We start from the raw sequence: 27,934 nt of genomic DNA on the forward strand, positions 1-27,934 counted from the left end.
TAGTTAAGTGAATCAGGCAAAAGGAAATGTTTTAAGGTTGTATTATAGAATCAGCAAATTGTGTGAAAATTAATATATTTGTCCTCTTAAAAAATGTGACTATAAAACATGTCCTGCAAACAAGGAAGCTGTGATATTCCTGAAACTCAAGAGCTGAGCAAACTGTCCTTGTAAACAAAGCACACTTTCAGAAAAGAACATTATGGAGGTGGCCCTGGATTTTACTGTGTTTACTGCTCCGGCACCTAATTACATAGATTAGACACTAGAATCCATTTTCTGTCCAAGGAAGAAGTATAGAACATCAGCGGTAAAAATGTACCTCACTTGTCAGTATTTTGAGGAGATGCAAATTATAAAAAGCCGATGTTTCATAATAGGGTTTCAGTCCTGGGTAAAGAATCAGCCATAAATTGGACTTGATGGAGAAGGTACCTGGCACTCTTGATGGAGTACTCCTAATATGCTTGTCAATCAGTGAAGCCCAGTGCTAAAGCAGAAGGAGCAGAGAAATGCAGTTTGTCAGGAAAATCACATAGTCAAAGCGTCTGTTTTTTCTGTGAAGTTTATTTTCCAGTCTGTCTTCAGCAGCCTGGAGGAGACTTGGCAGCAGGTATAAGAAGGCTTTTTGTCTTCTCATTTACTGGGAAAAAAACAAACAAAAAAAAAAACCAAAAAAAAAAAGGTGTTACAAACAGAGTGTATTTCAGAAACAAACGTATCAAGAAACAAATAAGGCAACTTATTTTTGTCTTGTCACTACATTCGAATCTTTGAAACTTGTCATCTCTTCTCTACTTTGTGTCCTTTAGCCTGGAGGAGGCTGAGGGGAGACCTTATTACTCTCTACAACTACCTGAAAGGAGGTTGTGGAGAGGAGGGAGCTGGCCTCTTCTCCCAAGTGACAGGGGACAGGACAAGGGGGAATGGACTCAAGCTCCGCCAGGGGAGGTTCAGGCTGGACATCAGGAAAAAAATTTTCATGCAAAGGGTCATTGGACACTGGCAGAGGCTGCCCAGAGAGGTGGTTGAGTCACCTTCCCTCGAGGTGTTTAGTGGACGGGTGGATGAGATGCTGAGGAGCATGGTTTAGGGGTTGTTAGGAATGGTTGGACTCAATGATCCAGTGGGTCCTTTCCAACCTAGTGATTCTATGATTCTATGAGTCTATGATATGGTCAGCAATGCACATGACAGTCTGGGCAATTTTGAAGCACTGCCATTGAGAAAAAAACAATACAGGCTTATTGGATTAATTTCATTCCCTATCCATCTGTATTCTTCTGTGCAGTTGTGTATTCAGATGTAGACTGTGTGGAGATTCCCTCTGCTGCTGCTCATGTTACTGTGTTGGTACTAAGCACAAATACACTCCCCCTGTTAAAATGGTTTTCCTTGTTTACAGTGCACAGCAAATATTGCAGTCTGTCACAGAATATAATAAAGCATAAAATGAAAATACTAGTGTTGCCCTTCCCTACTTGCAGTGGTGAAAATAACCAATGTACTCCCCAAAATAAGAATAAATAACAGTTCTGAGAGAATTTGTTGTCATGCAGATTTAATTATTGCTGTCATTGTCTAGAAGTTAAAGGGAAAGATATCTAATTGATTCTGGCTATTTCTATGAGGAAGAAATGGGTGTACCAAAGTTCTCCAGCCTTAAATAGAAAAATATGTCAGTGATATATCTCACTCATGAGATAACTATTGGGACAATAAATCATGACAGATTTTGCTAGCATTTTTACTTAAGCATTAATGTAGACTAAATTATCTTGTTTGTTTATCTGGGAAAAGTGTTAATGGTAATGCACTGAAACTTCCAGCAAAAGTTTGAAAAAATACAGCATCTGGATATCTTACTCACAAGCATGAGCAATATTCCTTCACAATAAGGTCCTTGGGGAAAAATAAAAGAAACAAGTAGCCAAAATTAACTCATATTTTTGAGCTAGAGAATAGTGATGATTTCATTACATCCTAATGCTTATGATTGACTCAACATGAAAACAGAAAGTAGAAATAGGAAAGACTAATTAGGTTCTTTTGTCCGTTCCCTAAGGAACCTTCTACTGAAAGGGATAAAATGATGGAGATAAACTTCTCATCCATCATAAAAATTGATTCTGCATTACAAGCTGATATGAAGAACCCAGTCCAACAAGTCAATTAGCTAAGATTTTTGAGTTGGAAAGTTACAGGCAGCATGTTTTTTACAGAATAAATTCCATATTTGTTTGTCTTCCCAAGCTCAGATAGGCTGTTCAGAATGAGTGATTAATAGGTATTCATGTTTCCATGATGCAAATCAGCCTTATGGAGAAGAATGCACAAATGAGGAACTAAAACAGCTTTCATTCTGGAAAACATTGATTCAGTCAAACTAAAACTTTCGGTGGGACCGCTTTCACAAAGACAGTTCAGGTTCAAATGGTGGGGTCACAGTTCCTGGAATAGGCCTTCAGTCAGAGTCTGAATCAATTTGGACCTGTATCTCAGTTGCCTAACTGAGTCCCCTATTTTTCTTCTGACATGCTTGACTGTAATTAAACAATTAAATATCCGTAGATTGTAGAGAGGAAGAGAGTTCATGTGTGAGTGAGACCAACTCTGTTTCTCTGTAGCTAGTACACTCCACTGGAGACTACATCAAGGCCTCTAGTTACAATTACAGTTATTCAAAATATTCCTGTTTCATCACAGAAAAAAAAAAACCAAACTGAAAAACACTCCAAGCAAGCCATTGCCTAGCAGTGCTCTCTTAAAAGGTGTGCAAGGTAAAGATTCAAGACTCTGGCCTTACTCAGTATCTCACATAACCTTCACTGAGGAATCCCTAACCCTGGGGACTGCTACATGGAATGCAAAATTTGGAAGATACTGGATTTATCCAGTCTGAGAAAACGTTAACGAAGGGAGCAGACTGCTTAACATTCCCACTGTGTGGCAAACAAATTACATGAAAGAAAGCGTTCTTCAATTATAGTGGATGACCTAGATTAGACCGCAACTACCGGGTTTTGTTGGGGATTTTAATTTCCTGCAGTTCAGATCAGAAAAAAACAGCTTTCTTGAATGGGATAATGGTATATTAGTACTAGTAGTACTATGTACATAGCTTTTATTGCATTCAGCTTTGCCTAATCTCAAGCTAACTGGATAAATCTGGACCATTTCTGTTGCTGCCAGATCTTCTGTTCCCAACCTGCAGTACTTCTGTGAGTTGTCAAAAGGTGTTATGGGAATATGCTATTTATTCTTTGGGAAATCATATGACATTTTCATTTTATTTAGTTGATATAGAACAAACTGAGCTAGTATTGGAAATGTAGCTGTGGAGAAATGTCAATCAATAAGTGTGTAACACTGTATTAGGCGGAAAGTTAGCTGATAGCATTAGCTGTAGCGTTATAAAAAATGTCTTAAATAGCACCTGCCAAGAGTGCGCGAATAAAGCCTGGCCTCAGACTTAAAAATATATTTAAGTACAGCCATGGCTTGTTTCTGAACACAGAAATACTAATGTGGAGCGAGGACAGGGTAAGATTATTCAGAAATGGCTAGAAAGCTGGCATATTGTGGCTGCTGTATATTATAGCAAGACTGTTCGGTTCATTGAAACCCTGCCTTGCTTCCTGTTGTCTCCCAAGGTATGTTTGGACTGTGAGGGGAATACACCTTTTGTGTATTCATGGGCATTTAATGTGTTATGCAGTTCCCACTACAGTGGAGCTCCAGTCCTAGACTGGGATTTCTAGATGGTGCTATAATGCAGACAAAATAATACACAGAGATATGTGCTGTTGCAGCCAGGTTAGATCTGTATCAATAAATAAAAGAAAACACCATATGATATTCCAGACAATAAACACCACATTCCACAGAACCATGTGACTACCCACAGAATCACTGCAGAATAGGATTAGAGGAAATGCCAACAAGAGAAATTATTCAGCTCTAGCCAATAGGTGATCCAGACGTGTATATAAACACACTAATAAAATTTGTGTTTCAAGCTGGTTATCTAGTTTTGTGAGATGAGCAATTCTAAAGAAAAATATTCTCTTGAATAGTCAGTTTTGTCATTACTCAAAGGATATATATTTTCAGTGTCTCTATATTAAGCTGGGAATTTAAAATGAAGGAGGTTTATTTTAGCTAGCTGTGAGATGCTTACGTATCTTTCATAAAATAATACGACTGTGGCTCATCACTACTGCATACTGTAAAGGGCATGTTACAGGCCAAATGTTTTTATATTCTTTTTACATTTGGAAGAGCTAAAGAATTCAGAGGTCAATCTCCTCCTTTCCTTCATCCTGTGAAAGGTCTAGTGCTGACTCCTCTAAATGTAGGAGGAGGTGATTTGAAAAGCCAGCCAAAGCACTGGTCAGTCTCATGGGAGCTATAGATGAAATTTCTACATGCACCTCAGTCACTTAGTAATCTAAGCCTCGTTGAAAGCTAATGGGACTTGAAAGCACTTTGAAAATTTCATTTTGTGAAAGCCAATTTTCAGATATAGTGATGTGCAGGCAGCAGGGTTTGCTGACTGGCTAGCTCGTAGCAGGTAGGATTTAGTTTGTTCTTGAAAATCAGCCAATTACTATTCACTGTGCTGTCCCTTGGCTGATAATGAGAGAAGGCTGTGTTTTTCCAGAATGAAGGATACAGCAAAAAGCCTCTATGTTGCCAGTAGCTGTGCTGGGAGGATTTGTCCCAATAAAGCATTTCAGCTTGCTTTATAAGCAGTGTTTTCCTGAAATGTCAAGCTAACAAGAGTCAGTCAGATCTTTTTCTTATTGACAATCCATCAAAGATGAGGAAATCATGAAAAAAAAAAACCCAAACATTTTGAATTCATAGCTCAGTCCTGATTAACCCATTGAGTGTAGCTGAGGTGACTCACTGTGGAACAGTGTTGCTGCATACTGCCTTTTTTGTTTTGCATTCTAAGGTGCTATCATTGCAAAAGGCCACATAAGGAATGTGGGCTGGCTACAACTCAGATATAGATTTTGCATGTACTTGATATGTACAGTATATTCTGAAGCCTGGGTTAAAACTACTGTTAGGAGAAACTAAACATTTTTAATTTGTTTCTAAAGTTGTGGTAGGATTCTTGCTTACAAAAAGGTGTTCTTTCTTACTTGACTATGAGTTAGTTACTGCCTCTGCAAATGAGTGGCTGCTGTCTGCACTGTCTCTAAATCTGTTACCTTGGAGAAATCAGTTAAAATGAGGTTTAAATCTGAGAGGGAAGTTTTTTTCCACACCTAACAGAATAGTAGCCATAGCCTCAGGCTTCCTTGCTTGAGCTGCCTGCTGGCTTAGCATACTTATAGGGAACCAACCTCCTTGGAAATACATCTCCAGCTTTGTTGATTTGTATTTTTCCAAAGCAAGAAAGATTTCCAAGAAAGTTTTATCAGGAAAGCCAACATAGCTGTATAATTGCAATATAACCCTGCTGAAGATTACATAATAATTAATATTTGTGAGGCTAAAATTAAAAAGTGCATTTCAAATGCCATCACAGTCAGCACTGTAAGTCAAATGAAATAAAGTAATGAAAACAAGAATGTGTTTTTTCAGCTCATGAAAGTGGTTTTGTTTAATTTCATTGAGATTCTTCAGTGCACAAAATGTCTGGGGCCAGGAAACGCAAAAATGACAAGTCATAATTAATACTGAAGTATGCCAGCTAGAAACCAGCAATTAATAAATAACATTGAAACATTTATGGCCAAGTTTTGCATATACAAATCTCTGTTGCCTTTTTGTGTGCTAATTCCTGCAGTGATAGGCCTATAGGAGTGAAAGTGAATAGGTGCATAACACTGGGTACATTTTACCTTCTGATGCTCTTTTAGTGACTGGAACAGATTTGTGAAGACTTAAATGAAAGCACTAGAACATCCAGGTTATATGGCCTGATTCTTTTTCATCTTTATTTTCCTGACACCTTCAAATACAAAAGTCTGATCTGTATGCATTTGGATAGCTGTTGGTGAACGGTGGGCTCATGTGGTTTAGTGATATCTTGACCACAGTTTTATCTCAGATTTTAAAATTATTCACAGATTTTAAAATTATTCACAGTATTTATAGGAGCATACATATGTGAAAACATAATCTTGTATAAGCCTTTAAAGTCAATTCAAGTGTATGTGTTATGGTAGAAAACAACTGTCTAAGCCTATTTTGGGAGAAGCTAATGCTGAAAGACTGTGTGATCACTGCCTGAGTTTTTTAAGGTTTTAGAGCAGAGCTTTGTTCTGGACTTCGCTGGCCTCCATGGAGGCACTGACACCTTATGAACTCTTGGAAGGCTGAGTGAAAATTAAATGCGTGCTACCATACCTATTCAACAAGCATACGGTAAAGACAGCTCTTGACAAATTGTGTTATCAGTAACTCATCAGATCTTCAAAGCATCTTCCATTCAGAAAACAGCTTATTTTCGGAGGGCAGAGATGAGCCAGAGTACAGCTGTACTGCAGTGTGGCAGTGGCGACACTATTACAAAAAATACTGAACTAGTTTATCTTGCTAGTTGACTTAATCAGCACAACTGGGATCTGTCACTTTTCTTTGTGGTATGGTGACTATTTTAGATAGAAAGATCGAGGCATTACATTTTATTTTATGAAAAAGTGGAACCCAAACTTACACTCCTTATTCTACACTTGATGATGCAAAGAGATGTCCAGGTCTGCAGAGCTGCTGACCACTGAGGAGCTTCCCATCAGGTAACTGGGGGGCTGACAAAACTGAATGTTCATGAAAACCTGATCAAATAATTTACACACCTGCAAATTCATATTGATAAAATCCTGGGCACATTGCCTTTCTGAGTAGGGAAAAATATATTTCAGTTAAAGGAGACGTTCCCTCGACTGCAGTCAGTGATATTTATAGTTTAAAGAAACATTTAACTGCAATTTTTTACATAATTTTTCCTGAAAGGGCGCTTTGCTCTTACCTCCAAATTCCAGCATGGTTAAAAGAGCAAATAACATGCATTTATGGATCATCAGATCAGTGGACTGGCAGAGCATTAGTAATTTTGCTTCCCCCTGTGAAATTCTCTGTAAATTATCCTGCTAACTCCTAGTCTGTCCGGTTTAAGAGGCTCATTATGAAAAAAATTCTTGAATATTTTAATGTGTTAGCTCGTAGTCTGTTCTCCTAGCAATTTCCCCACCACCACCCATTCTGGTTTTATGCTTTCATGTATGTTTTGAACAATTTCTGCCACATAATGGGTTTGGGATTTTTTGACATTGTAGTTGCAAAGGGAATCATTGCTTTTTGGTTTGGTTTTTTTTTTTTTTTTGTCATGCAGCCATATCAATTAATACGAAAACATTTGCTGCATCTCAAGTTCACTTTGAAGGGATCATACATAGTAAAGAATGAGGGCTAAACCGCAGCTCCGTGTATGCTGGTATAGTAACTACCTGTCTGTAAGTGATCAAGCTGTGGGCAGCCACAATAGCAAGCAGCAAGTTTTTCTTCTGCAGAAAGTGAAGGCAGTTATCATTGCTACTAGAAACTGCACTAACCATTAAGTGAGGGACCATTCTATAACCACTTCTTCACATGTGGTGCACACATCTGCTCACTGGAAGGGAGTTTATTGCACTCTTTTCAATACGGAATTTAACCACTGCAAATAAGTCTTGCATCTTGTCATTCTGCTGCTTCTGTCGATACATGCTAGCAGCTTCCACTGCCCATGCATTGTCCCTGGGGAGCTTTTAAGCTTAAGGATATCTGTTCATTTTCTACACATTTCTAGCTTTAATATCTATAATTGAATTTGGTCTCAAGTGGACCAAACATTAGCTTGTGGATTTGACATTCCGCAGTAGAAGGTTTTAGAAGCTATTTGTTCCTTGTTCAAGCTGCTTGCTTTTCTATAAATTGAAAAATGACCCATAGATTTACAAGTCCCATCTGAGTATGTGCTGGGGACATTTCAGTGTTCAGGTTTTACTTGTTTCTTTGTGTGTTCGCTTTCTTTCCTGAACACTTTTTCTTGTATTCTGGGCTAGTTTATCACATTCAAATTGATCACATACCCCAGTAGCAATAGCACTTGTTGGAACTAGGCTTCACAATAAGCAGAAATAGAAGCTCTAGAAGGCTTTGTGTACCGAAGCAGCTTCTTAAGAGTTTAAACCATTCTTAAAAGCTGTGTGATTTTCCACTTCCTAATATGTTTGCTTTCCCAGAGCAGCAACTAACAACTACCAGTAATACAACTAATGGTTGTGATATATACAAGTGATCATTTCTGTTTGAGTTTGTTCAATAATGCATTTAATTAGCTTGGGGTTTGGAGGGTTGATTTCTTTTTCTTAGTTTTCCTTTGCTCTTCATCTTATGGTTGCAGTATGTTGTTGATTTTTTTTTTCACAGCAGAAATCTTTGATCCCAACTAGTATATTGTGTAGCTAATGGGGTACGCCACAGGCTTACTGTTATGCAACACAGTACCTGCTCTTCAGACCTTCTCCTCCCACAAGAGGGCAACTGCTGACAATAACCTTCCCACCTATTGTGCACACATCTGTTAAGCTGATGCTTAGAACAATTATAGGCTCTTTCTCTCCCTACCACGAGAGTCTCTGGAATCAAATTGTTCAGTTCTTCACAACAATAAATCCTCCAACCCTACCTAGCCTCTAATGCTTTTCAATTCTGGCTGCAGACAAGTAATAATTTATTCACATGTCAGAAAATAATTTGAAAAATGTCAAGAAGAAAAGAAAAATGAGGTAGAAAAGAATTACTTTCTGAGACTTTAAGGTACATTTTCAGGTGGTTTTTTTCCTTTCAGGGTCCTAAACATGAAAGAAGTTTGGAGACTACATGTAAGAATTGGAGAGGAAAAGCAAGAAAACATTTGAGAATACTGGAGGAGAGCAGGAATCCTGTCAAGCACTTTAATAATGATTGTCTTATCATTTGGATAGTAGCATTGAGAAAAGTGTACTCAGCTCTGCAGACCAGGGTATTTCTTCTAGAAGAACATTTGGAATCAAGCTTGAAAGAATTGTCAGAGCTCAGGTGTTTCTCTGGCCTGAAAAAATGCTATTACTTTCTCTAAAGATTTATTTTTCTCAGAATTTATTATCTTTTTTATTTATAAAGTATAACAAATTCAAAATCGTTAGGAAGAAATTAGTGTTTAGGATCACTTCCCCGTTGTAATTTGTGATTTCATGGTCTGAAATGTAGGAATCATTAAATCATGAGACGATTTATGCTGTAGAAAAAAGAAGCAGGAATGAATTGTTGCAGGGTATCCCAGAGCTGTCAAAACCAAATGACTCTTACAAAGTAGGGCCCAACCACCTTGTTTTTCAAGTGAATCTGTAGGAAAGAAAACTGACATAATACAAGAAGAAACTTGCTATGTTACCCTTCAGTTTCTCAGAGATTCTGCCATCTTGCAAGGGGAAATGAAGATATAGCTATGTAGACAGAGGATCTTTTCTCACCTTTCTTTCAGCTTTACCAAAACTATATTCAGAAGAAAAATCTTGAAACATCATATAATCCTATGGTGACAGAATGCAGTACAGCCATTTAGATTTTGTCCATTAAACCAGGCTGTGAATCAGGATTCTTGAAGCAATAGTGCTGTTATTTTTTATCCGTGATCAAGCTGAAATAATCTTAATAATGCGTCATGAACTTGCAGACTCTTTCCAGGACACTACTCTGGAAAACTGCCTTTCCTTAGTCCTATTTTTAGCTACAGTTCTTCAGAGATGATGGCTATAGTAATTTTACTGAATATTTGCTTGAGATTTGAGAGGAAGAACGGAGCTAGGCACAAACAGCGTTTTCCTACAGTGAGTAAAATAGACTCCTTCCTTTTACCAGTAGGAGAAGTTGGCCCAAAACCTTTCTAGTGCTGTTGTGAGTTTAATTGCCCCAAAAGCTATATTGAATTCTAGATTATTAAAATAGAAGCAAGATAAACTTTCACTATAATGCATGTTAATTATCTGTGACATTCAGAATTGCACTTGGATCATGGCTGTATTAAATATCCAGGACAATTACATAGTAGTAAAATATTTAACTGTAAATTTCTATATGGTGAAGAATGATTTAAGTCTTGTCGTACATCAGAATGAAATCTCAAAAAAGTATCAACTGTTCTGTGCTGTAAATTAACAGCAAAAAAACTTTAGTTGTGTAGCCACAACATGAGCTCAAACTTTGTAATTTCTGAAACTGTAGTTTCAGATTCTGCTTTTATTTCTTCTCTGAGACCTTCTTACATCACTTGTATTCTGAGTCATAGCTTCCTGTTGTCCAAATGGCTTTTTCTCCTGTGATTGGAACTACCAAAGCAAGTAAAAGACAAGTTGAGTCACTATAGGGAAACCAGTGAAACAAAGTATGCAGCGTTTTTGAAAGCAGAGAAAGTAAGGAGGAGGATACCTAACTTCCTTAAATGGTCTATGCAAATTATGGATGATAAAATTATCCTTTGAAATTGCTAAAAATAAAAAGAAATGTTAAAAGTTCAAAAGTTTTAAAACTATTACCATCCTTTTTTCTTAAATTTGAAGCTATGTCGTAACTGTGATGTTATTTGCCTAGTGACTTAGTTTTGATTTGCCTATTATATCATAGAACTATGTAGTCACAGAATCACAGAACGGTTTGCATTGGAAAGCACCTTCAGAGATCATCTGACCTACCTAATATAGTAATAATGTATTACTGTGTTCTTCACTACGTACGTAATAATGTATTACTGTGTTTTTCACTACGTACATGACTTTCAAAGTGAAAATTTTCTTTTCAGTGGGAGCTCAAAGTACCAAAACACGGGTGCCAAACTACCCAAATCTATCGATGTGTGATTTTGTAATGCTTTAAGAGTGTTGGTTTCTTCACTGGAGGAACGTTTAGGCCAATACATTATCCATTTATCCTGCAATTAGCTGGTTTAAGGCATTCCTCTAAATCAGCCACTAATTGCTTACTGCAATGTGGCAGTTCAGTAATGGATTCAGTATAGTTGTTAAGCTCATGTTAGTACCTGATAGTATTTTACATTTCTATCAGAAATAGTGTGGACAGCAGGACTAGGGAAGTGATCGTCCCTCTGCACTCAGCACTTGTGAGGCCAGACCTCACTAGTTCAGTTGTGTTCAGTTTTGAGCCCCTCAGTACAAGAAAGACATTGAGGTGCTGGAGTGCATCCAGAGGAGGGCAACAAAGCTGGTGATAGGTCTGGAGCATAAGTCTTACAAGGAGCAAAAGAGGGGACTGTGATTGTTTCACCTGGAGAAGCAGAGACTGAGGGGAGACCTTATTACCCTTTACATCTACCTAAAAAGAGGTTGTAGTGAGGTGGGTATCAGTCTCTTCTCCCAAGTAACAAGTGATAGGACAAGAGGAAATAGCTCTCAAGTTGTGCCAGGGGAGGTTTAAACTAGATATTAGGAAATATTCATTCACTGAAAGGGTTGTCAAGCATTGGAACAGGCTGCCCAGGAAGATGGTTGAGTCACCATCCCTGGAGATGTTTACAAGACGTGGAGATGTGGTGTTTAGGGACATGGTTTAGTGGTGGACTTGGCAGTATTAGGTTTACAGTTGAACTCGATGGTCTTAAAGGTCTTTACCAACCTAAACAATTCTGTGATTTGTTTATTGTTATTGGGTCGGGGGGGTTAAAGCTGGTTTAAAACTGGAGTGGCACACTGAACCTCATGGGTAAGACATACGGACTAGAAACAGACAGGCATGTACAAAGTGATGTGATTGTTCTCAATATTTTGATTTCTGTAACATTTCCTGTGGGCTGGTGCCAGCTTTCACATAACGCTAGAGAAAGCCTTCTGTGTTCATCTACAAAAGTGCACAGGTTGTTGGGGAAAGCACTGCTGAGGACATGGCTGGCTTGGCATGCCAGGGTACTTTACTGCTTTCCCTGTTATATTGCAAAGTGATATACTGCAGCAAAAAAACTATAACTTCTGTCTCACTTCAGGAAGTACAATTTAGGAGCTGGAGTAATTTGATGGATAGTATATACTAAGAAAAATATTAGAAACCAGGAAAGGCCACATAGTCTATTGAGGCTCATTTCATTCCAAATACACCTTCTCTAGGTTATCATCGAATTGTTAAGAGAAAGAGTAATGTTATCCATTTTTTATAATTCCACTTCTGGGTATTAGGGAGATAAATACCTAAATGCTGGAGAACTAACTTTCTTTCAGAGCACTATTTCAGTAGAAAAATACTTTAATGCAGATACGTGGGATGACAGAAAAGAAATTGACCCTAAATGAAAAATATGATGTTAGTGATATGAATATATGTGTAGAGTCACGGTTTCTCAAAAGTTCCCCAGAGACAAGCTTCCAATCATGAGACTTTCAGAAAGTAACCTTTCCTTTGATTTATTGTTTCAGGACCAATGCAGGAGACAATATATGACTTCTGGAGAATGGTATGGCATGAAAACACAGCCAGCATAATCATGGTTACTAACCTCGTAGAAGTGGGAAGGGTAAGTGATTTTTGTACTTCAAAAGATGAAAGACTTCCAAGGTGTTTACTTTTGGAAATTAAATAGCAGACCAACAAGATGCTTACATACTGAATATAGCACATAAAATATTTATGAGTGCCTCTGCTAAGAGGTTCATTATCAATTATTTTTAAACATGCCTTCGATGCTTGTCTTGGATAACATTAGCACAATGAAAAGGTACCTGATAAAGCTGCATTCTGTACACTTGAAAACTGCAAAGACTGCCAAAGGGAAAACATCATATCTTTGTAGATATCTCAGGCCACATCTATTTAGGGAAACCAGAGAACTGGTTACGGAACAAAGTGTGAAGTGATCTTTTTTTTAAGGAGAACTGAGTGGGAGTAATTTCTGAAAGAGATTTCTGAGAAAAGTATGAAATTGCACCTTCTTCATAGTTTATTAGTATAAATTGACCTTATTTGTTTGTTTTTCCCTTCCTGTAAGCCTTCTAGACTAAACCAGAAAAAATTAGCTTTACTCATTTGTACCCTAAATTTGTTGACCAAGAGGTCTTCTTCAGAAGCTGAGTAGTAAATGAAAGCTTGAATTACCTGGTTGATACTGTGTACTTTTCTTTCTTTGCTTGATAGCTTCTAAAGTAGGCCTCCTACTCAAGTCATTATGGCTAATTTTGTTTTCAACAAGTATTGAATAGAACCATTTTCTTTGTGTCTCAGAGCCATCAATAACTTAGTCTTTTAATTTACTGCTTTGTCTATGAACTAGTATCTTAGTCCTCATCTGAGATGTTTTTTTTGGGAAAATTTGCTTGGTAACTGGGCATGTAGCTTTCATTTGGAATGAAAAAGAAAAGCCCACTTCTTTTATTGCAACTACTGCAATTATTGTAAATCAAAATGTTGAAATAAGCAGTCAGACTCACATATCTTGGTGTGAGCCACATGGTTTTAAGAGATGTTTTTAATTTCACACTGCTGGAGTGGCTGATACCTCTCTGCCCTGTGGCACTGGCATGAGGAGAGAGCAGTGTTTATGTCGTGTGAGTCAGTGTGTCGGGTCTTGTCTCCTTTTTAGCAAGTCCAGTTTTACAATGTCAGGTTATTGTCCTTATGTTCTTTTTCAATTGTTAATATATGTCCTAATGTTTAGATACCTGCATGCCCATGCCTGCCAACAGATCAGGTACCAGCATTATTTTTAGATATAAAAAACATGAGATTTGTGACTGCATTTAACATCTGCTGCAGGAAAACATGTATGACTAATGCAGAGACAAAAAGAGATCATGGAAGTCACTTGAAAAATTCAGTCCCTTGAGTTAGGAAGAAGATAGAAGTGGTTGGATGGTCACATACCAATTCAAAACGTATGGATCTGTAAGAATAAGAAGCTCTCCAGAAAGCCACTTCATTAAAGCTTTATACATGTTCATAAGTACGCAAGCACACAACTTAAAAATGGATGTTTTCAGGGTATGAATAAACAAGCCTTAGGAAAAAAACAGCATATTACGTGAAACCACATACTGTCTTCCTAAAGACAGTATTTGAAAGCATCAGTTAGTGTGAACTGTCAAGTATCAGCTGGGGAGATGCTAGTCTTTGTGCCAGTGTTGTTGACTTCAACTCACAACATTTAGGCACGCAGCACATTCACTTAGTAGCAAGGAACAGTGTGCCACCATGGAGATTTCTTCAGGGTGCAAGAGTCCTAGTGGGGTACAGATCTGGGACTTTGTTGTTTCTGGCAGTAGCAGAAATAACTTTGTTCTCACTTTCTCTGGAGGCCAACATAGGTGAGATCAGAATGCAGGAATTTAAATGAGCTTTTAATGGAAATGAGATTGTATGAGCCACAGAACAATTCAGTCGCTCCTCTGTTGGTGCTTCTGTCCTGCTCCCAGAGCTGGAACCATCAGCAACAAGGAGGCATATTACAAACACACCATCTGTCCTGCAACCCCTAACACAAGCTCTGTGCCACCTTGATTAGTAATGATTTTAATGGATCTTTTGGTAGCATTCCTGCAGGACAAGCCTTGTAACCTTCCCAACCTTGAGTTTTTCTATTCCAATTGCTGTTGCTGGTATAACATTTATAGGGGTTTATTATTTTTATTTTTTTAACCTTCTTGACCTATTGTAAGCTGAGGAGGAAAATTCCTGTATATTTTCAGGAAAGAGGAATATCTATTTAACATGTTTGCCTCATAGTGTACATCTTTCATGAATTAATCATACAGGGGGTGTATGTGTATTTGTTTACCAGGGCTGGCTGGATAGTCATTAAATCAATGCTAGAAACTTGCTTCTTGCCCTGGAGCATTATGCATCAGGACTGTTTTAATTGTGGATGGAGGAATCACCATGAGGCTGTCCCTAATGCAAGCACCTGCTGCAAATGACTTAGTCCCTGCATTGCCCTCCAGCAGGGTCCGGATACATCTGCCAATATCTGTCATTATCTGAGGCACACTTGTCAAAACCATGCATCCCTTTAAGCTCTTGTGTGTTCCAGCAAGGGACCCTTGTCAGTGTTTCTGGCACCTGCAGACTGCTGTGCACCTGGTATTTAAATGGCACAGAAATGTGTTTTGATTGTTTTCTCTCTTTAATGAACCCACCTGAGGGACATTTAGCTCTTTATCTAGTAACCTGTTTCCCAGTCACTCACATTTACACTGGTTGTATGGAAATTCAGAACTCACTTGTGCTGTTATACTAATCCATCTGCCAGAAGTCTTATCACAAAATCTGCAGGGCTCCCTAAGGAGACTTTTGTACTGGTAATTTAAGCTAATGATTTCTAAACATATTTAGTCAGTTTTATGAAGACCTCATTAGAATGTGACTGTTTATTAAAAATCTAAGTGAGGTCTCGCAGTCATTTAGAAAAACTGTTGCTGAATTGTATGAACAGTTCTTTGATAACAGATGATGAAATGATTTTTAGTTAAGATTGGCCTAGCCTGACATAAGAACTTCTATGAAAAAACTAAAATAAGTAGCCTTTGAAACAGTCTTGGGAAAAAAAAAGTCTCTCTCTTCTTCATGCTCAGGTCAACAACTTTCCACTTGCAATGAAGTTCACAAAAAGGAAATGATGAGTAATCAATGGTATAATATTGCTACATTATAGCCCAGTAGGAATTTTCCAAACCATACACTAACAGGTAAAAAGCAAAACCAAGACTCAAAAGTGTATTAGTGTGACCAAAAACTATTTGAAAATAATGTATTTTGGATTGTGTTAATGCAAGAGATCTTGACAGTCATGTTTGCAAGTGGCAGGGAAACTGAACATAGTGGTATAATTTCAGACAACATGTTTTCCTGAGAGGCATAGATAATCTAGTGCATTATTGTAGAAGAAACAAATTTTATCAGCGCAGGGGTGATTGAAAATAGACACAAGAGACTATCTTGCTTACTCCAAGAGACTGCTCTGGAGTACAGAGTCCAAAAGACAGAGCAGGATCCTTTTGTCGAAAGCAATGGGAACTGGATTAAGGTCTTTTTGTACTGGCCAAAGTCTCAGGTTGCTTCTTGAAGTGATTCAATGTTTGCACACATTGAAACGTTTCTTTCCTCTTTGAAGAGTTGTATAGGGAAATTTTAGAATATATTCAATTGTGCCATCTAGCTGTCATCTCCATCTTTGCTCTTGTTGGACTGGTACTAATGCTTGGTTGGCAGAATCAAACTTGGCATGTTACGTCATTTGTCAGTAGTCACTTTCTCTCCTGCTATTTTTTTTGCTTGAGACAGGAGAAGTGTAGTAATATTTAATTAATAAATTTTGAAATGCACTCGTGAAATTCAGTGGAGGTGGTTGATATATATAAAAGCACTGCAAGGACTCATGATTTTCTATCACATGCTTTTAATATAATAAAGTATTTACAAAAAAATCACTAGAAATAATTATAAAAAAATAAAACCTCACTGCAGGAGCATAGTAATTACAGTAATCAGAGTTTCTCAATTATTATCCAGAATTAGGAAACAGCCCGTGCTAATAATGTTAATAAGCACACAAAAGCCCCTTTTTCTAAAAGGAGGCAAGGTTGACTACAACAGAATGGATGTGATACAAACAGGGGAATGAAGATCAGCCATAAACTGGTAAATAGCCCCTATGTCTGCATGCACACCTTAGTGGTACCCAAACAGCTTCTCACTGCCATCTTCTCTCTCAGGAGTGTTATGGCTTCCTGATGGCCAACTGGCACTCCTCCTGGGTGACTTTTCCCTCCCAGGAGCCAGCAGCGCTATATCTATGTAGGGAAAATGAAAGAACACAGTGGTGACTTAGCTTTTGCTTTGCTTCTTTTACTGGAATTGCAGTTGGTATGTTATATACATGGCACTTTCATCTGCCTTGCTGCAAAAACTGTTGGTAGTTCCAACTGCTGATGCTTAAAAGACTATGAGAGTCCACATGATGGTAAGAAGATCCATAGGATGTTCTTCTGACAGAGAGGGAATATCTCTCTCCTGGTAGCTGGCTAAAAAGCATTCTCTGTTGTAAGATAAAATCAGAAAAGAATTGTTTGTCTTGGGAAAAACTCTATGGGCCCAGCCCTAAACAATTATTTGTGTATCTGCTTGTGCCTTGGGTACTCAGGATGTGCAGCCTTGGTCAGCATTCAAGAAACATTTCTGAACAGACACAGATATGTTTCTTTAACAAACAAAACCCAGAAGTCTATTTTGAACCAGATCCTCCTCAGATCAATGTGGTGATCAATTTCTGTTATAGACAGACAGTAGACATCCAAGAAAAACTGCCAAATAAAGCCCAAACTGAAGACTTATTGCTGAAAACTTTTTGCAAGAATTAAACAAAAGCTTCATAGGAAATTCCAGTAACATAAAAACTCTGCAAAATTTCCAGTAGACTTGCCACCTGTTCTTAGAAAAAAAAAGGAATTTTTTGACACAAAGCTGTTACAAAGCTTGCACTTCAGCATATTACAAGTTTTGAGAATCTCCATATGAAAGAACCCTCTAATAAACAAAGGTAAATTCAAATTGTATTTAAGATTCAGATCACCCACTGTGGAGATTTTGCAGAGGTGAAACAGTAACTCTTTTAACACATCTTACAAATAGCACATTTGTATTTAGTATAAATAGAGGAACACTCAATTTAATTGAAACTGCCTCTAAATGTGGTAAGCCAAATTACCTACATTCGAATTAGTTCAGGATACTGGCATTAGCACTCCCTAGGAGGTGTGCCAAAGAGTTTGTAAGTATACTAGTGATGAAGATTTCATTTTAACTTTTCTACTGAAAGAAAGAAACCACATTTTATAAATGAGAGGGAGAAAGGTTGCTGTATGAAACCCTTACCTTACCTCTATGTAATTCTAGTGTCAGCATCTGAAACCTATGAGTAGTGTCCTTCCACATCTAGAGAAAATTTTTTTCTTAATCATGTTTACCTAAAAAAAATGGGACCTCAGCTTATGGTTCATGTATGTTATTATATATTTTATTGTTTTACTTATGGTTTCATAGTAAATCCAGTATCTCCTGTTGGATAGAGTTTATACTTTTACAGACTACCAATGAGAAAAAAAAAATCATTATTGAAAACTGTCGTCAATCTTTGAAGTCAGTGAACCCTTCTAGTCATCAAAACAGACTTCAGCTTTCTAGACTTGTAACCAGATATACCAAGTTGACGTTAGTTCGTTAGATGTAGCACGAGAGGAGCTCTTAAAGGGGAAAAAGAAAGTGGTTTATGTTCTTCAGGAAAGAGAAGGAAGAACTTTGCAGTCATTTAATGAAGATGTCCTCTGATTATCGTTGTTAGCATCATTAAACAGGACATCTACTTACAAGCATTCAGCGCTGTCCCACATCACTCAAAGCAGACATGGTTTCAGCTCTCAGTGTTTTGATGCACGCTTATTTCCAGTAAAAGCTATGTTTCAAAGAATGTTAATCAACAGAGATTAATATCTTAATGCTTACTAATCCAATTGAGATAATTCACTTTGAGAAATAAATAAAAGAGGTTTAAGGATACAGAAATGCATCAACCCGCTTGCTGGACTAGCTGCTGAAGAGCTGCCAAGGTGTAGGATGCAAGTGTAAGTGCAGTCTGCAAAGGAGGCTTTGGTTCTTCTTTGAAATGTCAGGGCCAGCAAAATGACTTCATCACTGCAAGTCTCCTCACCTCAGCAGGCTCATGAAATTAATCTCTCAGTCTCTCTGTGAAGGAAGAAGTATCCTGGAGACACCGACACGGTTTTATTATACCTTACCCAGTAAAGTAGCATGTAGAGCTTTCTAACCTAACATCAGATGATAACGGTTTAGAGACAGAAGGCAATCCGCTAACTTAGTAGTGCTCTGTAGCTCAAATAACGGCGTGATTTTGCTCTTGAAATGGAAGCATGATTCAGAGCACACACTGTTCTGCTTGATGCAGGCACATCAGGTTCTCAAAGCACAGGATCTAAGCAATATGACTGTGATTTCACAGTTGTGTAAGTGATTCAGACAGGCTTTGAAGACCTCCAGCTAACCCTGTAACAATCTTTCATCTTGGCATGGAATCACCCTTCTTGTGTTCTGTGCTCAGCCTTTTTATCTCCAAGGCTGTACTACAGTGCAAGAAATTACAGCCTTTTTTATGATTAGTGGGAGACAAAATTGCCTAAACATAAGCAATGAAACAGAGGCAACCATATTCTTCTCTTGGCACTAGCGGTGGAGAAAGGAACACTACAATAGCTTTGAGTTACCTTTGTCCTAAAGCAATTCTTCTAGACTAATTCTTTTTTATGGCCAAAAGAAGGCCATATCATGGGTTTGGCCAGTCAACTTAATTTCATCTAACCCAGCTACCATGTTGATGGTATGCTGTGTACCTGATTCTTAAAAGCAAAGGAATCACACATTCCCTAAGGTGGAAAGCATTAGCGTATGGCTACTACCGGACAGCTATTCTGGGCAGCAGTTGAATGAGACTGTATCTACCAGGCAACCTAGGATTGGGCTGCTGGGGCAACATAGGGCAGCAGAAGGTGGAGAATTGTATCAGCTCCGAGTTGTCTCTGGAAGAAATTAGACAAAGCTAAAATTCATGAAGACATCTCTCCCCCTCTGGGACCCAAGAGCAACATAAAGACTTCTGGCTGCCTTTATATAGACCCGTTCATCTCATGGTGCCAAACAGTATCTTAAATGTTGTATTTCTCAATTCTCTTTCATATCTCTTTTAGAAAGCTGTAAAATGAGGTATAAATCAATTAACTGACTTGCTTAAAAGCAAACAAAGAAAATGAGAAAAAAAGAAAGACTGGGTTTTATCCTCTGTGAAAGGTTGTTTCATGACATAAAATGTTCTTAAATCACAATACATTTTTTTGTTTGAAAAATGTTTAAATAAAAGTACTTTCAATTACCGGGTGCCCTTTTACTTCAAATCAACCAAATAAAAGTATATTACATTATCCTAGCTACATCTGTAAAATCTGTTAAAAATTTTCACCAGCGAACTTGGTTGGCTATTTCATTTTGTATCCTTGATGTTTAACTTCAAAATTTATGTCTGACTTATCATCATTACTTAGTTCATGATTAATTTTAAATTAGAATATATAATACTGCTCTTCACTAACGACAATCCATGCAGTGCATAGTCAGTTATATCACCTTTTTGCTAAGAATATTTCAGAATCAAAGGAAATTGGAAACTGAATAATCAGTGTTATTTAAACTGTTCTGTATGAACGACAAAGTATATTTCACAGCCAGCTCACATATTAATTCTGTAATATTCCTCCTATTCCAAGCCTCTAAGTAAATGAATTACTCTCTTGGCTTTCATACTGCCATTAGCTAGATGTGTCACATAGCCAAATGGCTAAATATACAGCTTCAGAAGTCACAATTTGTGTTCATTAGCTATCTACTGCCTACACTGTTTGTTATATTTAGAAGCAGCAACAACAACTTTCCACCTTCATTTTTAATTCTTAGTTTCTCACATTATACTATTTTGCTGGGGGATGCAGTTAGGGGGTGGAAGTAGATAGTAATCTCCAAATTTCTAAAATTATTACTAAAATAAACATGTTTGGAACAATTGGACAGTGTACCTTGGGATGAATAGATTAAACCAGAGCATTTTCATTATGTCTCTGGCAATCACCCTTTTATCCCATCTTGTGATGAACATCTGTATTTTTTGGCATGTTGTTAGGATATAAATGTAGGGTGTATCTGAACAAAATCTCGATTATAGTTCTGCTCAGATGAGATTTCAAAATTATGTATTCTACTTTGTGGATGATGTCTACTGTTATGGTAGCAACTGCGTGGAAAAAAAATCTAGTGCGTTTAATATTCAGTTCTGGATTCATGTATCAATTATTTAGCTAAACCTTCTGTTAGTAGGGCTTTTTTTGTAAAACATGTACCAAATGTTTACAAAAAGGCAAAGAGATTCATCAAGTTGCAGTAGCTAAAGCTGTGCTAAAAAGCAAAAATGAACAAACATATGTTACCAGCAGTGTATCTCATATTTGATGCATAAAACCATATTCTATTTTGTTGCAATTGTCTTTCCGTGTGGCAAATAAAGGCACTGATCCAGTAAACATTTATAAGTGTGATTTTGATTTACACTGTTTAATCTACTTCTGTCTTTAAGATTTCTTTGCATCTATTTGAGGGATCCAGAATTAGATGGGAGACTCGTGTCTAAGCATTTCCTTAACTTTTGGCTCACAGAGTTCCCATGTCTAGAGCACAGCACATGCAACAGCACTGCAGCACAAGAGCCAAAAGTAGGGGAAAAAAGCCTGAATTTAAAAAAACAAAGTCGATTTATTTATTTTTTTCCCCTCTCCCAGTGAGTGAAACACTTAGTGCTGGTCTGTGGCTCTGACTGCAGCTTTGGCACCATTCCCACGGCTGTTATAGGCCCTATTCCACTTGGGAGAGTTTTCAGAAAATTGTGTTGTCATGAATTCTTCTGTTCAGCTCCAATCTGCTCCATGCCAAAATTCCCTGTGCAGCAGAGTAAGAAATCCCCAGCAGGCCCAAGCTGCATGAGGCACGAAAGGCTATAACTTCTGTGCAACACTCCCCAATACTTCCCTAATTATTCCACTGGATCGCCTTAAATAAGGTTTATAAAAAGAGTGAAAGCAAATCCAGCAGTTGAGGCATAAGAAGATGGAGACTGTGCTCTTCTAAATTGGTCTTTCTAAGTGCCTGTAGTTCTTAATCATAATCCAGGCTGTCTAGACTTACCAAGTTAGAAACGGGCATGTTTTCCTTTGAGGCTGAGCAATTTAATTTGGCCAGGGTTGGGGTTTTTTTCCTCAATTGTCTATTTTACTAAACTAGGGCTGTTTTGAGGATGGCAGGTGCCCATCAGAAAGAAACAAGGCTAAAGTTAGCAACAGAGAGACGTGCTGAGCGGTAGTGCTGTGAGTAGGATCACTGCTGCAGCTGCCGCCTTCCTACGTGTGTTGGCTGTCTTCATGTGGTTCAGGTTCCACCTATGGAAAGAATACATGAGCAGGCAGGAAAAGGGAATCGGCTCCAGAGACAGGGTTGTCAGTGGACTGCTCCAGTCTGGAGGCTGTGTGGATGGCCTTATTCTGCATGGAAAATCAAAAAATCATCTGAGCCAAACCCCTGTTTCGGAGGGTTCCCAGCAATGACTATTGAAAGGTCCATTTGCTGGCCTAAGGGATTTGAACAATGTGAATTGTCTGGATTATTTTAACACCACAGACAAAACAGTAAGCATTCAATGTTTTTCACTTAGCTTCTATCAAAGGCATTTTAGAAATACATCCAAACAAGATAAGATCTGAATAAATATCAGGTAAATACAACAGCAGATAGCACAGTAACTGCTAAACTGCTTGTAGCAATGTTTGATGCTATTTGAAATGGTTTCCATTGCATACAGATGATAGATATGCTTTAGTGATGAATACATGTTTGCCAGAGATCTTGCTGTTTAGCCACCCTGGGACTGTCCCTCAGCCTGGCCTTTGGCTGGTGCAAACCACGTTATCCACCTGTCAGCTTCTGGCTGGTGAGCATGTGAAGGGAAGCAGTCTTGCTCACTGAGCATTGCGAGGACTGTTTTGTGTCTTAGCTCCAGGCCTCTTGCTAAGTAAGGGAACTGTATCACCTGGTGCTTTCCAGATGTCCCAAAACCATGCTTAATACCAGGTGAAATGTGAAGAATACTAGGTCTGAAGACAAACACAGAGAAATAAATTAAAACCTACTTATAGCTCCCTGAACTTTGGCTCTGTTCTAGGAGGTTTCCGTCAGCTGTGTAAGCAGGAACAAGCTGTTAGAATGCTTGTATAATTTTGTGGCAGGGAGCCAGGGCTGATGACCAGGCTACTCTTTCTCTCTGAAGAGGACCCTGATAAGGGGCTGTGTTTTCCAGCCCTTCAACTCAGTTCTATTCAGATTTAAATTTTATCCCACGTATGAGTCGGAACTACTGACCCTGCCTGAACAAACATTTTATTTTATCAGGTGATGTTATTACTTTGATGTGGAAAGCCCTCTCTTCTGTCCAGACAGTAAAGAGGGGTAATACGTGATTATCAGCTATGTCACTAGAAACAAACTCTGAGGAAAGTATTTTCTTCTGCCTGACAGGGCAAGATTTGGATCTCTCTGTAATCGTTTCTATACTGAACCTGGATTTTGTATAAATAAATAATTTGAATCATGCGTGGCAGTTTTCAGTGTGTGCTTATACACATCTTCATCAGTTTTACCTTTTGCTCAAGACTAGACATGATAGTAATCCAAATATTTTGGCATGAAAATGGGTTTGTGAAATACTCTACAAGTTGTGAAGTTTAATTTTTTTTTTCTGTCAGTTTTCCATTGAATATTTGAAGTGTTCAGGGTTTTTTACCAAACCTATTTAAGTGTATATATAAGCCAGTAGATTTAAATATATTAAAAGATCCATTTTAAATTTTTTCATCGATGAGAGAAAGAGAGAAACCATTTGATGCAGCAGATGTACAACAGATGCTACTCCTAGCGCGTACTGCACTACTGGACGATGGCCAGATGCAGTGGTGATAGGATAGCTATTACCGTGATAGAACAGAATAAAAGAGAGATATGGAAGTAATGTGTTAGCTTCCCCACCCACCATTTGTCCACACAAATGGAAAGGAGGAGACAATTCTTACATCTGTCAGCTATCTGCATCATCATATACAGTCCCCAGAACCATCCACTTTAAAAAATAGCAGAATAATAATGCACTATTAATACTGTAAAGTCCATCCCATATAGACCACACCAAGGTTCAGAAATTCTGAAATACAGTTCATGAAACCCATCTTCTTTCTGTCTCCATATCTCAGGATAAGACTGCTAAGAATGCACAGCTCCAGAAGCCTATTGAAATCAATATGAGGAAAGGGGAATTCATCTCACCTAACCTTAGTCATCAAGAAGCTGAATACCTTGGCAAAGGCAGTCGTCTAGACTCTTTTCACAGTTAATAAAAATAAAGCACTTCTAGAACACAGTCATCCTACTCATTGTAGTTTGAGCTAAGCGAAATAAATCCTATCCATAGTGTTTGGGGTCATCTAGTGAATTGGTGGCCCAGACATGAAACTCATGTCTTGACTTCAAGCGTTGAGTTTTGCCACTTCACCTGTCACCAGTTCCTTTGGAAAGTTAATCTGAGAAAACAGATATTTTTCTGTCAGTAGAGAAGATCCTTCCCTGTCTGAAAAACATGTTCACTTTAGAAGGTAGGAGCGGGTTTTTGAGACAAATCACCAACTGGTGGTAGTTATCTCTCTGGGCACACCCTGTGTTGGAAAGCACAGAAAATTAACAGTTACTGTAACTGAGTTATGTAGGGTATAAATATCCCTTGTGCACCAGACAAATTTGCCTTACTTCACTAACCACAACATAAATCTCACCTGCAACTCTGAAAGATGTCTTAAAAAAAGGAGAGGCAATGTCCCTTAAACATTAATCATTTCCGTGTGCAGGAAATGTGACTGTCTTGCGCGTGATTGCATTTTAAAACAGAAATCGTTGCCCAGAATACAGAACAGATTCAGTATGAACCCTCTGAAATAAATGAATCTTAATTTCTTTTGTATTTTTTAAAGGTCAAGTGCTGCAAATACTGGCCAGATGACACAGAGATATATAAAGACATTAAAGTTACCCTAATAGAGACAGAACTCCTGGCTGAATATGTGATTCGAACATTTGCCGTAGAAAAGGTAAGTTTCCAATTCGTTTTTCTTAAAAATGATGGTATCTGCCTAAGTAACTTATATACAGAATTCATTATGGGTAAGTTAAATCTTTTGACTGACATCCCGGTTTTGTAGCAGTTCTTTGGGTAAACAACTACCGCCCTCTTATGGTGCTGTGGTTTTGTTCAAATGCAGCAACTTTTCTGTGCTTTCCATCACTGTTGACCCCTGCCTGAGTTAGAAAAAGTGATGTTCCTTGCCTAGGAGAAATCGAAGCCTCCCTCCCAGCAATCGATTGAAAAACACATTCGTGCTGTTTTCCCATCTTATGTTCCTCACGTTCATTTTTTGTCTGCACCAGAGGCTGCATGCGGCATTATTCAGAAGTCCAGGGTGGAAAATACTGTTTATCTGTTAGGCCTGTGTGTTCTTGGTCTACAGAGACATAGTTGAAACAAACTTTTCTTCTCAAGATGACTTCACATTTCATGTGAAATTCGTCTTTATAAGGAGAGTTCCAATCAGAGCGTTGTATTACTGTTTACTGGAAAAATGCCATGAATTGGTTTGACACTTACTAGATCTAGTAGCTCTCCCAAGTAGCTTACAATATATGGACAACATACAATTAACAAATAAGGTACCTACTGAAAGTGAGAACAAGCAGGGTCAGTCAAAGCTGAAGTGCGTCATGCATTTTGTGTCAATTCACGGGTCTTATTCAGACTTCATAGAAGGATGGAACTGTTTTAATTGTATGTATCAACACTCATTTTAGTTGCAGAACAATGAGAAAAGGGCCTCTTTGGAAGACTTGATATTCCTAATGGTGCACTGAAATAATGTTCTCTCAGTATTACCATGAGTAGATTTGCAACTAATTAGCTCAGAAAAATCCTTTTGATTTAGTTGTAGTATCTATGACATACTCGTTCTCTCTAATGGTGAAATAGTGTTCAATTATCATTTTGAAGAACATAATCTTTATTGTCAAAGAATCCTGCTCCCAGGTAGATAAAACAGCCAAAAAGACAACCCAACAGGGTTTCTGTACATACACCCATAGTAACAAAGGAATTAGTTTTTTTCTGTTTTATTCTTCAATCTAATACTTAAATATGCATCAGTACAGCAACCTGAGGGTAATGATAATAGAATTATGTGGTTTGAATGAACTGAAATATTGTATCATGTTTACCACTATGCATATTGTACATCAAATTCATTCAAGCCTGTTGTTTCCTTGCATTTAGATATTTTTAATAAACAGATGAGAAACAGTGGCTACACTTTGAAGTAGATGAAGCACCGGTTGATTTCTATTCTGCAAATTTTAAGCCCATGCTTTGATGTTAGCTTTTCACTTCTTAACTGGGACTGGAAAAAAAGAGCTAGAGGATTTTACAGTTGATCATAACCCAACTGTCTTGAATAAGTGCATTAGAACAGATAGAGATAAAAGGCACTAAACATTTTATTTCTTAAAAAAAAATTTCCATCTGAAAAGATTTCATTTAGACACTTTTTTAATAGTTGGTAGTTTTCTACTAAGCCTCTAAAAGCAGTGTCAGTGTAGTTTGAGCAAAACACATTTGTTTTTTACCGTATTTCCCACATTTTTTTAACTCTTCCAATGGTTCTGGAAGGTCAAGTCTGTTCTCATCTTCCACTACAATTCTCTCAAGTTTATATTTTTGATCTACTGGAACTGATAATTTTCAGCTTCTTCAAGACAAGCTGCATGATGAGACAGAGTGCATCCTAACCAAATATGTAGATAATACTAAGTGAAGGGTGGTCTTGAAATGGTAAACATTGAAGCCTCAGTTCCACAGGACTTGAAGATCTGGCCCACAGAAACTTTAGTAATTCAACAAGGAAAAATGCAAAGTTTTGCACCTTAGGTGGACTAACTCCATGTGTCAGTACAGGCTGCGACATCCTGGGACAACATCTGGCATCTAAGATGATTACAGACGTAAGACATAGGAACTGCAAAGGGATGTTAAGAGAGCTGGCCTTCTTCAGTGTGGTAGAGATGAAGAGGAGGGGTAATTGCAGCCTGCGACTATCTGAAAGGTGTTCGGATGCTAAAAAAATGAAACCTGAAATTATATTCTGATTCTGAAGACCACTTCTCAGATATGCTTTTCATTTTGTGCATTAGCAGTTCCTTTGGAGCGGGTCCTTTACAGCACAACAGTTAACTCAGATGAATTGCTCAGGTAGTAACATACAGCAGCACCATAAGTATTTGTATGATTAGGGTCTGTATTTTTTAACATCCTAGGATTTGTTAGCAGTGTCCACCATTTTCTGTTTGTTTCAGCTGAAAGAAAAAGTAAAAAATACAGTCTTCCCAAGCTGAGCATATGCTTTTATGATTCATGCAGTTGTGTTGCTATTTTGGGTTTAGAAACCAGCAGGGAAGCTACAGACATGGAAATCATTCTTTTGTAGGTATAATAAGCAAACTCATTATAAAAGTACCCTATATGCAAAACCTTTTCTAAATAGGTTTTACCAGCGATAGACAAAAAAAAAAATGCAGTTAGCATGACAGATAGCATTTTCAAAACTAATGCACAAGATATACAGGACACAACCTGATCTGTGCAACAGCCTGGCACATTATTTTAGCGGAGCAGTTCAGTTTTTGTAAATTGCTTGGAAATCAAGGCTGCATACTGCATGAAGAATTTGTGTGGGTTATACATTTCAGTTCTCAGTTTGTGTAGTCATGGCATTGTTTTTTGTACGGGATCTTTGTTCCTTGGGGGATTGTGGGCAGTTGTTAGGAGCAATATAAAAGTGTTTGGGACATGGATACCCCACCTACGCACAGCTATTTACAGAGTTGGAGGCCTTGCTTACAATAGCAAAAAGCTGCGTTAACTAACACGCTAAAGTCCCCAGAGTACAGACACCAAATTGTATTTGAATGTGTTTGCTAGACTGTCTTAAAATGCAAATTACTTTGTCTGTTCCTGGGTTTTAATATGTTTTAAAATTGGGTTTTAGGATGTAAGGTCATTTCTGTTGCAAAGATGCGATCTCCTCAGTCTACACCATTGTCACATATGCTCTTCATCTTCTCCCTTGCCTGCCTTTCCGTGTCACAGTTTCTGATGGAG

At 38.0% G+C, this 27,934-nt stretch overlaps 1 protein-coding gene across 13 annotated transcripts in view; it reads left to right on the forward strand.

The window, feature by feature from the left end:
• PTPRM (protein tyrosine phosphatase receptor type M) overlaps positions 1 to 27,934 on the forward strand; it is a 480,321-nt gene that overhangs the window by 434,622 nt on the left and 17,765 nt on the right. For all 13 annotated transcript variants that reach the window (XM_054057714.1, XM_054057715.1, XM_054057717.1 and 10 more), the window contains 2 exons: positions 12,462 to 12,559; positions 24,708 to 24,824. In XM_054057714.1, the coding sequence (XP_053913689.1) occupies positions 12,462 to 12,559; positions 24,708 to 24,824 (215 nt within the window). The remainder of the gene's footprint in view (positions 1 to 12,461; positions 12,560 to 24,707; positions 24,825 to 27,934) is intronic.

The sequence above is a fragment of the Cuculus canorus genome, chromosome 2 (assembly GCF_017976375.1).
Source record: "Cuculus canorus isolate bCucCan1 chromosome 2, bCucCan1.pri, whole genome shotgun sequence".
Lineage (NCBI taxonomy): Eukaryota > Metazoa > Chordata > Aves > Cuculiformes > Cuculidae > Cuculus > Cuculus canorus.